General features: G+C 44.5%; 1 protein-coding gene across 4 annotated transcripts in view; it reads left to right on the top strand.

Moving 5' to 3' along the window:
• gk5 (glycerol kinase 5) overlaps positions 1-13,263 on the top strand; it is a 70,294-nt gene that overhangs the window by 14,790 nt on the left and 42,241 nt on the right. For all 4 annotated transcript variants that reach the window (XR_005462797.1, XM_038815632.1, XM_038815631.1 and 1 more), the window contains exons 3-4: positions 1,266-1,359; positions 12,815-12,890. Coding sequence is in view for 3 of the 4 variants with exons in the window: in XM_038815632.1 (XP_038671560.1) it covers positions 1,266-1,359; positions 12,815-12,890 (170 nt within the window). In the remaining variant the exon portion in view is untranslated. The remainder of the gene's footprint in view (positions 1-1,265; positions 1,360-12,814; positions 12,891-13,263) is intronic.

The following is a 13,263-nucleotide window of genomic DNA, read 5'->3' as shown; positions in this document are numbered from 1 at the left end:
CACTACCCTCTGTGTAAAAAACTTGCCTCATACATCTCCTCTAAACCTTGCCCCTCGTACCTTAAACCTATGCCCCCTAGTAATTGTCCCCTCTACCCTGGGAAAAAGCCTCTGACTATCCACTCGGTCTATGCCCCTCATAATTCTGTAGACAAATAATGGCCCGTATCTTCCTCAGAGTGGCAATCTCAGTTGGATTGCCACTCTGGATGGACTTGCCCACGTTGATATTCCAAAGCCCATGTCTCACCCAACCTTCTTCACTCAGGCTGGGTGAGACAGGAGCAACAAACCATGCCCTCCACTTCGGTGAGGAGTAATTGAGGTACAGAGAAGTAAGACGAGCCCCCGTTTTACAGCACTAGCTGCCATAAGGGGGATGTTTAAAGGGACAATTTAAAGATAGCAGGTAAGTTTCAAAGATAAGATGGTTCAGCCAATCGAGGGAGGGGGTTATGGGATGGGCAGACAGGGGGACAAGGACGAGGGAAATTAAATGAAATGAAAATCACTTATCGTCACGAGTAGGCTTCAAATGAAGTTACTGTGAAAATCCCCTAGTCACCACATTCCGGCGCCTGTTCGGGGAGGCTGTTACGGGAATCGAAGGAGGGAGTGGGGGTAAGGGCGAAGCACACTAAAGGGGAGGTCTAGGTGGGAATGGGATGGGGGTGTCCCATGCGAGGCTGGGCCTAGAATAGTTACTCTGGAGTTAGAAGTGTTTTTTCCTTCCAACTCTTTCAGAGTAACTATCAGGGTAAAACTGGCAGAACCATCTGAAGTTAGCGATTTGCTATGGATGGTTCTTTGCCCAGCGCAATTGGCCAGACAAAGTTAGCACTTTCTTGGCAATTGCCGAGTAAACCTTTGAGTGGGAACCTCCTAGAGGATTCCGCAGCGAATCATAGGGGTACCCCCTAAATGTGATAGTGGGGAACCAGGAAGTTATGGGCCAATATTAAATCTGTGATGTGTAAACATGGTGTCAAGCCCTGAAGTGACTGAAATGAATCATATGAAACGAGCTTCTCGGAAAGTCTCCTTTTGACCCCAGCATCAGGTCGGGCAATGATCCCCGTGGGAATCAGGCTGCTTTGAACCTATGGATTTTTTTCTTCTTCATTCCAAATGTCCTGCCTTTAATAACCACTGGTATTAAGACATGAAAAATTGGAAAATATATTTAAATTGTAGTCAATGCTGGAGAGTATTTTTCAAAATTCTCTTTCCTCAGTTTGCCTGTTGCTATTTATTTTTCCTAACAGATTAAAATGTTGTACCCTAAACCTGGCTGGGTTGAAGTGAATCCAGATGCACTGTTTGAACAAATTGTTGCTGTTGTGAAAGAAGCAGTTGACGGTAAGGAGAATGTCTTTGGTGAAGTAACTCTTCGGAGGTTCATTTGTGGGAGAAAAAGTCTGGTTTGTGCACATTATTTGAAATGTTTTTCGTTTTGTGCGCCACAGTGTGACTAGGCAAGTAAGCAACCTGCCTTCTGTTCAGAACTGCCAATAGCAAAACCAAACAGACATTGAGACTCTGCAGCCTTTATTCTCTATAGAGAAGCTTCTGTCCCCGGCAATGACTTTTGATCCAAGTACGGCTGGTAGATCAGCAAGCGGAGTAACCTTGACTGTGATTCAGGTTCAGCTCGAGTACACAGCCTACTCCAGTATACAGAAAAGGAATTATTTGTAACTTTCTATGAAGTAAGTGTTGAAGTTGAAGGAACTTTTAAGAGCTTCGAGCCCCTCGACTTCTGATTAGTCCTTTTACAGCTTTCTGGACTAAACATTGAGTTGAACAACTTCAGACCGTAAATCCTCTCCTTCCCCTTCAGCCCATTTTTATTTCTACCAATTTATTTTCGATTCTTCCATCGATCTGTTTTCCCCTCACCATTGTTTCTCCCCCCACCCGCCTCTCTCTCTCTCTCTCTCTCTCTCGCTCTTGCACTCGCTCTCTCTCTCTCTCTCTTCTCCCCCTTCTCCCCCCCCGGACCTGCTGAGACTGTCCAGCATTTTCTGTTTTTGTTTCAAGAGATTCTGTTGTGAATATTAATCATGATTTCTGAAGGCTAAAGAAGGTTGAGCCTTGAGTATTTATATTTGGTATCTGACTATGCTTCTATCGCAAGTCGTCCCTCATTCCCACTTGAGAAGTTGTACCATTCTGCGTTATTAGAGAGTTTAACCCTGTCTCAAGTCTTTGGATAGAAAGACGTTCATAATTTGGCCAACTTTAGAAGACATTTACACTGACCAGAGGCAGGTCCTTGCACCATTGCCTGCTAATGCTTCACGCCAAGTTGATTTTCTTTGTAGTTTTTGTCAGTGGTGATTTGCCTTTTGAGGGGCAGGGCAAAGAAGCATATGCCAAGTCTACCTTAACCAAAACGCGAGTTGTATCTGTGCTGTTGACATTAATCTGAACCTCATGCTAGCCATCTAACCAATAGAGTTGGCCAGCACCCCCACAGCAGCTTCATTGCTGTGTAAATGCACTTACTGGAGAATTTAACCACACAATACTATTTAATGCTGTGGTTATAAAGTCAACAGCAAGAAGCTTGTACCATAGCACCATGAGACATCTTAAGGCATTACAGAGGAGGATTATAAAACAAAAATGGCACTGAACTGCGCAAGGAGATATTAGGTTAAATGGCCAAAAGCTTAATGAATGAGGTAGGTTTTCAGGACTGTCTTATGGGAGAAGGAGGAGTGTAGGGAGGGAATTGCAGAGCTTAGGGGCCCCGAGCAACTGAAGGCACAGCTATGAATAGTGGAGCAATTCTAATTTGGAATGCACAAGAAGCAAGAATTAGAGGAGTGTAGATATTTTGGAGGACTGTCGGGCTTGGGGGAGATTACAGATGGGTATGGGTGAGCCCACGGGGAATTTGAAAACCAGGATGCGAATTTTAAAATCAAGCCATCGTTTGACCGAGAGCCAATATAGGTCAGTGAGCACATGTGTGGACATAATGGGACTTGCTGTGAGTTAAGACACAGACAGCAGAGGTTTGGAAGACATCCAAGTATAGAGAGTGGAATGTGGGAGACTGGTCAGGGGTGTGTTGGAATACTGGGTGTCAAGGTAACAAAGGTATGAATGAGGGTTTTGGCACTGGATGAACTGAGATGGAGGTGACTCATACTTTCAGAAGTGAAAACTTCACAACCTTTGTTCCATGCAGTCATTTCCTGTTTCTGCTGAAGTGAAATGAGGAACAGATGATTGAATGAAAGCCCCAGGGACCTCCAAGACTGTTCTGCCTTTCATTCTGTTTGGAGAAACACATCTGCCTTTCGCCATTACCCCGGGGCCTGAGTAAAGCCTGGAGCTCACCACATAGAGGAAGCTTAGCTATAATTCCACAAAAACTTCCAAGAACATGGAATTGGTTTTTAAGGAGTTAGGAAAGAAATTAAAAAGCCGAACCTCAAAAGCAGCAATCTCAGGATTACTCCCAGTGCTATGGGCTAGTGAACATGGGAATAGGAGGGTTGAATGATTGAACATGTGGCTGTTGAATTAGTGTAGGAGGGAGGGCATCAGATGCCTGAGGCATTGGGGCTGATCTTGGGGCAGGTGCGACCTGTTTGAAATAGACATGTTGCACCTAAGTAGGACTAACATCCTCGCAGGGAGATTTGCTGCTGCTATTGTGAGGGGGGTGGGGGTGCGGATTAAACTAGATTGGTGGGGGGGGGGGGGGGGGGGGGAGAATCTGAGGAGTTCAGATTGGATGCAGAACTGGTAACAGATAATGGAAAAGTAGCAAATGAAGTTAGAAGGCAGGTGAAGCGATTGACGCATCAAATCCAATCAGAATTGATTCATTTTTGTGATGTGGGCATTGCTGGCTAGGTGAGCAGTTGTTGCCCGTCCCGAGTTACCCTTGAGAATGTGGTGGTGAGTTACTATAAACCGCTGCAGTCCTGAGGTGGAGGTATACTCAGTGCTGCTAGGGAGGGAGTTCCAAAATTTTGACCCAGTGACCATGAAGTAACGGCGAAAGAATTGTTCAGTCCAGATGGTGAGTTACTTGGGAGGGGAGTAACCAGGGGGATGGTGTTCCAATATATCGGCTGCCCTTGCTCTATGTGGACATGAAAATACTCCCAAAAGTCCTGGCTAAGCGGCTGGAGAACTCCGCGCTGGTCGCAGAGGACCAGATGGGCTTTGTCAAGGGTAGACCGCTAACATCAAACATCAGGTGCCTGCTGAACGTGATAATGACCTCATCCAGGGAAAGGACACCAGAGGTGATCGTCTCCCCGGATGCAGAGAAGGCCTTCGACAGAGTCGAGTGGAAGCACTTTGTTGAGGTACTAAAGTGGTTTGGGCTAGGGATACCGTTCACCTCATGGGTGAAACCCCTGTACAAGGCCCCCAAGGCGAGCATTGGGACCAATGCCACCAGCTCTGAATACTTCTAGCTGCACAGAGGCAAAAGGCAGGGATGCCTGCTGTCCCCATTCTTCTTTGCTATGGCAATTGAGCTGCTTACAATCACCCTCAAAAACGGTGAGAATCTGGAAGGGAATCCAAAGAGGAGACAACGCGCCATGTGGATGGCCTGCTCCTCTACATCCCAGGCCTGCGAAGCTGTATGGAAGGAATCATGAAGTTCCTGAGAGAGTTGGAGCCTTCTCCGGCTACAAGCTCAACCTGAGCAAAAGTGAAGTATTCCTGTCGGAGGACGTAAAAAAGGATCTACTGAGATGGGATACACTTCCGCACTCCTTAGTGAGGAGGGGACATTCGATCAAGATGAATGTGCTGCCCAAGCTCCCATTCCTGTTCAGGTCATACCGATCTGCATCCCCAAGGCATTTTTCAACTCAGTAGATCATGGTGGATGTGTGTCAGCTAGCTAAGTGGGTGAAAGAACGAGACATGGAATTGATGAAGATGGAGGAGAGCTCCTGTACAAGGACAACCTTCTGGGCCCTCGCCACAGCTGCGCACCCGTCCCCGCCAACAAAACACTCACCAAGTGCAGTCGTGGTAACCACCCTCAGAGCCTGGAACCAGATGAGGCAGCATGTCGCTTGACCAAAATGTCCACCATGTCCCCATCTGTGGCAACCATAGGTTCACACCAGCCATGCTTGATGCCACCTTTCAGAGATGACTGTTGAGGACTTTTACACAGAGGACAGACTAGCGACCTTGGAGGAACTGATGCCGAGACTGCAGTTATCTAACGGAAGCAACTCCAACACTTGCAGGTTAAGAACTTTCTCCGCAAGAAGACGACAGCATACTGATGGACCCTGAGAGACACTGTGTTAGAGGAGCTACTGGACGTGGGTGATCTGGGGGTGGGTGGGAAACTGCGGATGATTGTTAGAAAGGACACACCCCCCCAAGTGGACAAAACACGGAAAAAATGGGAGGAAGAACTAGGGAAGGAAATAGGGTGGGGACACTGGAGCGAAGCACTGAACATGGCCGACTAGAACATAAGAATATAAGAATTAGGAGAGTAGTAGGCCATTTGGCCCCTCGAGCCTGCTCTGCATTTCAGTAAGATAATGGCTGATCTTTTTGTGAACTCAGCTCTACTTACCTGCCTGCTCACCTTAACGCTTAATTCCTTTACTGTTCAGAAATCTAGCTATTGTTATGTGCTCCACCACATGTGCATGGCTAAGCCTCATGCAGGTGAATGTGGTGCACAGAGCTCACCTGACGAACCCGAGTGAGCAGGTTCTTCCCGGAGGTGAAGGACAAATGTGAACGCTGCCAGGGAGGCCCAGCCAACCATACTTGTATGTTCTGGGCTTGTCCCAAACTCGCCGGGTTTTGGACAGCCGCTTTCAAAGCAATGTCCAAGGTTGTGGGGCTGAGGAATGAGCTGTGGCCAAGAGTGGCAGTCTTCTGGGTATCGGACCAGCCAAAACTATTCTTGGGATAGAGGGCTGATGCCCTTGGCTTTGCTTCTCTAATCCCTGCCGGAGAATCCTGGCTACCACCCACAGCTGCAGACTGGCTGACAGACTTGTTGGAATTTCTCCACCTGGAGAAGATCAAATTCGCTACCCGAGGTCGGAGGATGGCTTCTACCAAGGGTGGAGGCTATTCGCCAACTTCCAGGACTTGTTCAAGGAGAGGGGGGGCACACAGGAGCCTACGAGACTGCAAGGAATGGACTGGGAGGTGGGGGGGAAAGAGCGGAGGCCAGAGAGGGGCCATGGGTAGGGTGGGGGCTGCAGAGGAGGGGAGAGGGTCAATATCAAGCGAAATGTCTTGTATATTGTACCCAATGCACATATCCTTGTTGAATGTACAGTCTATAAAATGTAAAACTTCAGTAACAACATTTTAAAATAATGTATCTGCTGCCCTTGTTCTTCTAGATGGTAGTGATCGTGGGTTTGGAAGATGCTGTCTAAGGAGCCTTTGTGGGTTCCTGCAGTGCGGCTTGTGGATGGTACACACGGCTTCCACTGTGCGTAGGTGGTGGAGGGATTGAATGTTTGTGGAAGGGGTAGCAGCCGAGTAGGCTGCTTTGTCCTGGATGGTGTGGAGCTTCTTAAGTGTTGTTGGAACTGCACTCATCCAGGCAAGTGGAGAATATTCCATTACACGCCTGAATCATGCCTTGTAGATGATGGACAGGCTTTGGGGTACCAGGAGGTGAGTTTCTTGCCACAGAAGCCCCAGCCTTTGACCTGCTCTGGTAGTCACAATATTAAACTGACTTGTTCAGTTCAGTTTCTGGACAATGGTAACTGCCCAGGACATTTATAATGCCAATGAAAGTCAAGGAGGCGATGCTTAGATTCTGCCTTTGTTGGAGGTGGTCATTTGCTGGTGCAAATGTTACTTGCCATCTGTCAGCCCAATCCAGGATATTGTCCTGGTCTTGCTACATTTGAACCTGGACTTGCGTGGCGTGACAGGGTGGATGTAGATTAAATATGCCCTCTGGCAGGTGAGTCTACAACCAGTGACACAGTCTCAGCATAAGGGGCAGGCCATTTAAGAATGAGATGAGGAGGAATTTCTTAAGTCAGAGGATGGTGAATATTTGGCATTCTCCACCCCAGAGGGCTGTGGAAGCTGAATCATTGAGCGTGTTGAAGACCAAAATCGATACGTTTCTGGATACTAGTGACATTAAGGGATAGGGGGGTAGTCGTGTCGCGTCTTTTCGTCCGACGTCACTTCGTCCAACGACACTTCGTCCACGTCTTTTGGTCCAACGTCTTTTTGTCCGCACGTCTTTTGGTCCAACGTCTTTTTGTCCAATTATCCAATTACAAATAAACTCCGTATAAAACCATTTAATTGATAAAATGCAAGTACAATACAGCAAGTAAATTTAAAAGTTTACTATGAGAATTTAATTGCTAAAATGCAAGTAATTGATAAAATGCAAGTAAAATACAGCAAAAGTTGAAAAATGCAGTTTAAAAAATCTAAAAATACAGTTAAAAAATCTAAAGGTTTACTAATTACTTAAAATTCCCGAAATATATCACATCACTTAGAGAATACAGTTGGAAAATGTATTTAAAAATTCTTAGTTACTTAAAATTGATGTAAATTGTATGCAACATTCCTCAAGAAATCAATTTTTGTTGTAAAATCATATTCAACGACCAATCTTTTGAGGTGTTCAGTTATTTTATTATATCGCGTACATGAAGTCGACTGATCTCCCCGAAGAATTTGAGCCTTTTTGCCTATTATGAACCCTTCATTTTCCTTCAGAGTTTTGATTAACCTCCAGATATTCAAATGAGCTCCACCCGCCGAACGCTTTATCGCAGAATGAAACCCCTCAGCAGAATTATTTGTTCTCGGTAGATCTTGTAGAACACGCTGATTAACATTCCATACAGCTGTCGGGAATGTAGGTGTTTCTCTCCTTCGTCTGGCACCACGTCCTCTCACAATGCCTATGTAAGTCAAGTCGAAGTAAACGATGAATTCAGCAGGTATTTCTTCATCGTCTATCAAATCTTCATAAGCCTCTTCGACATCTTCAACGGGGAGGAAAGCTAATGCTGAAAAACATCGAATTTTAAGACAGAATTCAGAGTCTGTATTGTATTTTTCTTTGAGGCCTAAATCGGTAATTTTTCGAAACACAGATTGGCTCAAATGAAACAAACATGCCACGACAGATGCATTAAGGAATGATGAATTAATTGCCTTGTGAACTGCAACTTCGAAATCTGCCATGATATCAATCGGATCTGCATTAGGTTGCATAACTTTCAATTGGTCAAAAAATAATTCGTATGTCTGCTTTCTTTTATTCGGCAGTAATGCAAAGACCCGTGGAAAACTGCTTCCTTTAACTTGTACATGAATGCAGAACAGTTGAAACCACTGCTGTGGCACAATCTTGAATGTTCCATCACATGCCCAATGACGATATGATGCTAAATCCTGAAGAGCACTTTCTGATGCGAATACTAGTAAGCGCTGTTGATCCTCGGCGCCCGAATCGTATCTCAGAAACTGTTCGCCATTGTCAAGTTTACAATATTTGTCAGGTATTTCAAAACCGTGTCTAGCCGCTGGATTAGCGGGAAATCCAGAATTTTTTTGTCGGCATCTTTGAATAGTCCTTGAGACGACGGGCAACCTAGGGAGTTGAGAGCAGGTATTTTCTGATAGCTGCGCAAACTTGGCCGCTAGTATGCTGCTATGTTTTCCACTGCTTCATGCTTTATTTCTGCAACTGCTTTTCTAGCATTTAATGAATCAACATCAGCTGGATGAAGGTGCTCATTAGAAAAATAAATAATTTTCGGCTCATTGTTTTCCGTTACCGTGTGAATCCGCACTGAACACAGCCTTCTTTTCTCACATCTCCAGTATTCTTTTCCTAGGTTTGGACTGCTCGAATGAAAATCGTAGATGTAGTTACTTTCATCAGCTACCTTCCTTTTGCTCTTCGTTGACACAATGAACTTTGCCATTTCGGGATGGGCGAATTAAGAAAGAGAACGATAATATCTATCCTTTAACGAGGCTCATTAAAGGAAAGAGAACGATAATAACTATCCTTTAACGAGGCTCGTTAAAGGAAAGGGACCGGTAATAAAAATCCTTTATTACATATTATACCTTGCTATGTGCATTAGAGAAGATTTCTATTTACAAAAAGTCAAGTTACAAAAAGTCTTTGACAAAAAAAAATCATCGGACAAAAAGACGTAGGACCAAAAGACGTGCAGACAAAAAGACGTTGGACCAAAAGACGTGGACAAAGTGTCGTTGGACGAAATGACGTCGGACGAAAAGACATAGCACCGGGGGTAGCGTGGGAAAGTAGCCTTGAGGAGGCTGTTCAGCTACAATCTAAGTGAATGGTCCAACAAGATTGATGGGCCGAATGGCCTACTCCTTTTGTGTTCCTAGTCTGTGCAAATGAGAAATTGGAGTACACTCAAAGCTGACTTATTGTTTTTAATGGGATAAAGCCCACTTTAGTTCAGGTTGTTTTAGGTCCCTGAGGCGGATCAGTCCTCTTTGAGCTTAGTTATGGCTCTGATGAAACTGATTACAGTACTACAGCATGGCTGCAAGGCCCCTGCCACTGAAATCCGCTTTTGTTGTGAGACCATTTGGTTCACTGAACATGTAAAGCCTGTTTGGCATCAATCTGATTTAACAATACAATGTGTTACTGTATTGCCTGTTTGGCATCAATCTGATTTAACAATACAATGTGTTACTGTATTACTGTGCTCTCAAAGTTTTTAAGTTACATGAAGTACCTGATTCTGATTAGTTTCAATTACTCCCTTTCATGGTTTAAAGTATGTCACAGTTGGTTAGATTTTCCTTTTTAATTTCCTTTACTAGAATGCCCTTGCAGTATAGCTTCAATTTCTAATATTTCCTTTTCTCATCTTAATCTAGAACTGCTCACACTGAGGAAATTATGGACATCTCCCTTCCAAAAATAGATTGAGTTTGAAATTAGAGGGACAGCAGGCTGGATTTTCAATGAGATGAGAAACTCGAGTCAGGAAATGTCCAGAAATGGGCAGGCCCACCTGCATGCAAGCGCCCCCACACGCAATATCACTCTGCAGGCAGGGGCAGGATCATTTTTTCCAATTAACAGGCAAATTAGCGTGGCCAATCCACCTCCCCTGCACATCTTTGGGTTGTGGGGGCGAAACCCACGCAGACACGGGGAGAATGTGCAAACTCCACACGGACAGTGACCCAGAGCCAGGATCGAACCTGGGACCTTGGCGTCGTGAGGCGCAGTGATGACCATTGTGGCACCGTGCTCCCCTCATGCTCCCATGCCACTTGCATGTCACCTCATCTAGTATGGACCATGTTCAGAGTCAAGTAACCATGAAGTAACAGTGGCAATTCTCATATTTAAAATAATAACACCAATTCACAAATCTCCGTTGAATAAAACTGTTGCTTTTACAACCTTATAAAAGTATCAATCAGAGCCATTATGGTATCAACACAGAAAAGTCGGAGGGCAGCACGGTGGCCTAGTGGTTAGCACAACCGCCTTGCGGCGCTGAGGTCCCAGGTTCGATTCCGGCTCTGGGTCACTGTCCATGTGGAGTTTGCATATTCTCCCCGTGTCTGCGTGGGTTTCGCCCCCACAACCCAAAAATGTGCAGAGTAGGTGGATTGGCTATGCTAAATTGCCCCTTAATTGGAAAAAATAATTGGGTACTCTAAATTTAAAAAAAAAGAAAAAAAAACACAGAAAAGTTGCTACACAGCTCTTAATCTGGTACAAGTTAACATAAAGGCATTGAAAAAAACTCAAAGAAAGATGTCAATCAAAGAAAACATAATGGGGAAAAAGTGCTCTTGGAAACTCGAGTTGAAAGAAAATTAAAAGTTGAAGTTGCACTGACTTTTGACAACAGCAATAACCTTTATCTACAAAGAGCTTGTAACATCATAAGCCATCCCCAAGCAACTTCTTGAGCATAACGAAACAAAGTATTGTACTGAGCCACATTGGGAGAAATTAGTTCAGGTGACCTAAAGAGGTAGGTTTTAAGAAATGCCTTGTTGGTAGAATGTGAGGGAGAGTGGCAGAGAGGAGTAGGGAGGGGATTCTGGAGCTGAAGGTGGGGCTACCAATGGTAGACCAATCTAAAATCAGGAATGTTTAAGAGACCAGATTGCAGATGTCTCAGGAGATTGCAGAGCCGGAACAGATTACAGAGACAGGGAAGGGCATAACTACTTCAAAAATATCTCAAATATGAAACCAGAATATCAAGCTTCCTTTTTTAACTAACTCTTCAACTTAGTGATGTTGCCAGGGGAATGTGATAGGCGGGGTCTAGTTCTCTTGGCTCAATAGCTCTCGGTTATCCAGATACAGTATAAAGGTGAATGTTTGTTTATTTACAGGTCTTGAGACACTAACCAAAACAGCAAAAGGACATAAACACCTAGATTTTCCTCGAGCACAACAATTCTGCAAACAGCAATAACCTTCACTCCTCTTGTCAGTCTCCTCTCATTCACTTAATGGGCTTCTCCTCTAGCAGGACCCTGTACGCTGCTTATTTAATCTGATCAGGCTGTACAGCTGACACTTGTTGCACTGACTCTTCGTCAGTCTATCATGCGACTTTCTGTGGCTATCTTGGTGGGGGAAACTCTTCAGGAATAGGAGGATAGTATGAGGGAAATATCTCCCTCCACCTTTTTTTTAAAAAAAAATTAATTTACAAGATGTGGGCGTCACTGGTTAGGCCCGCATTTATTGCCCATCCCGAGCTGCCCTTCAGAAGGTGGTGGTGAATTGCCGCCTTGAACCGCTGCTGTCCTTGATGTGTAGGTACACCCACTGTGCTGTTAGGGAGGGAGTTCCCGGCTGTTGCCCCAGCGACAGTGAAGGAACGCCAATACATTTCCAAGTCAGGGTGTTGAGTGACTTGGAGGGGAAGCTCCAGGTATAATCTCAAAATGGCTTTGAATTAAAGCCATGACATTATGTAATGCTTCATTTTAAAATGGAACTGGTTAACTGGATTATATGAAGTTCTTTGCTCAGCTGTTTTGTTTGGATAGATGTGTCTGTTCAAAAATAGTGGACAATGGAACTTAATATGAGTTAGGCTAAGACCACACTGTAATTTCAACGCTACAATTATTGCTGCACTAGTACGCAATGCATATTCGGGGTGTTTCCTTTCTAACTGATGGACTATTCACATTGACAACTGAGTCTCAATCTCTTTGGTATTCTGGATTTTGTTAACTGCTTATGAAACCAATTCTTCTTCAGGTTAAAGTCTTAAGAATTGTTACTTTCAAGGCTCTTTCCATATTGGTGAACTTTGACTTCACAGGATTTTGTTTTTTCACTTTTCATTCTTTTGCCCAGAACTGTTATACTTTGTTCCCACCCACCCCTGTCTGCCTTAAAAAAATCTGAGGACTAAATTCCTGGATGGGGCTTTCAGCTGCTGATTTAATCCCACCCGGGACCCTGCCCAAAATCCTGTGGCGCAAAGAGCGAATTAATTATTACCATTTCCTCTTCCCTCGCAGCCACAATTTCTTGTGATGGTTAAAAGGGATAGACATGAGCTGAAACTGTGGCCTGACCCGTGTTCGACAGTTACGAAGAAGAGTCTCACTGGACCCTAACTTGTTTTTCTCTCCACAGATGCTGCCAGCCCCTGCTGTGTTTTTCCAGCTTTTACTGTTCTCTGCAGATTTCCAGCATGCAAAGTATTTTGCTTTTGTTTTAAAGTTTTAGCTTGCTCTGCTAACATGCTGGCATTGTTCATGCACTGGATGAAATGATCCTTGTGTTTTCTCCTCCTAGAGTCTGGGTTGCACATGAAGCAGATGGCTGCTCTTGGTATTTCAACGCAGAGAGCAACATTTGTCACTTGGGACAAGTAAGTATTTGAAGAGAATAACAGGCTTGCTGCCATAAGCCAGATTTAGGTCTGTAATTGCCATTTGTCGAGCCATTGCGGGAGTTATTCAATGGCGAGAAGGAAAAATATACAGTGAACGCTCTCTTTTATTTTCCCTTAATTGCTTATTTCTGCAGAGTTTGCTGTGTCATATAATTGCTGGAAAAGTAAGGAGACTCTTTCTTTCCGCCAAAAAGTATCTTGGAGTTTCCAGAACGTCGATCGTCCATGCTCCATATTTATAAAATCTGGTATTGCTTATGTTTCATGCCAGAACTGAAATATTACCTTCCAGTATTCCCAGATGCTGGCTCATGGGGCTGGTTTAGCACAGGGCTAAATCGCTGGCTTT

The sequence above is a fragment of the Scyliorhinus canicula genome, chromosome 13 (assembly GCF_902713615.1).
Source record: "Scyliorhinus canicula chromosome 13, sScyCan1.1, whole genome shotgun sequence".
NCBI lineage: Eukaryota > Metazoa > Chordata > Chondrichthyes > Carcharhiniformes > Scyliorhinidae > Scyliorhinus > Scyliorhinus canicula.
The sequence above is the reverse complement of the archived record's forward strand: the minus strand, read 5'-3'. Positions and strand labels throughout refer to the sequence as shown.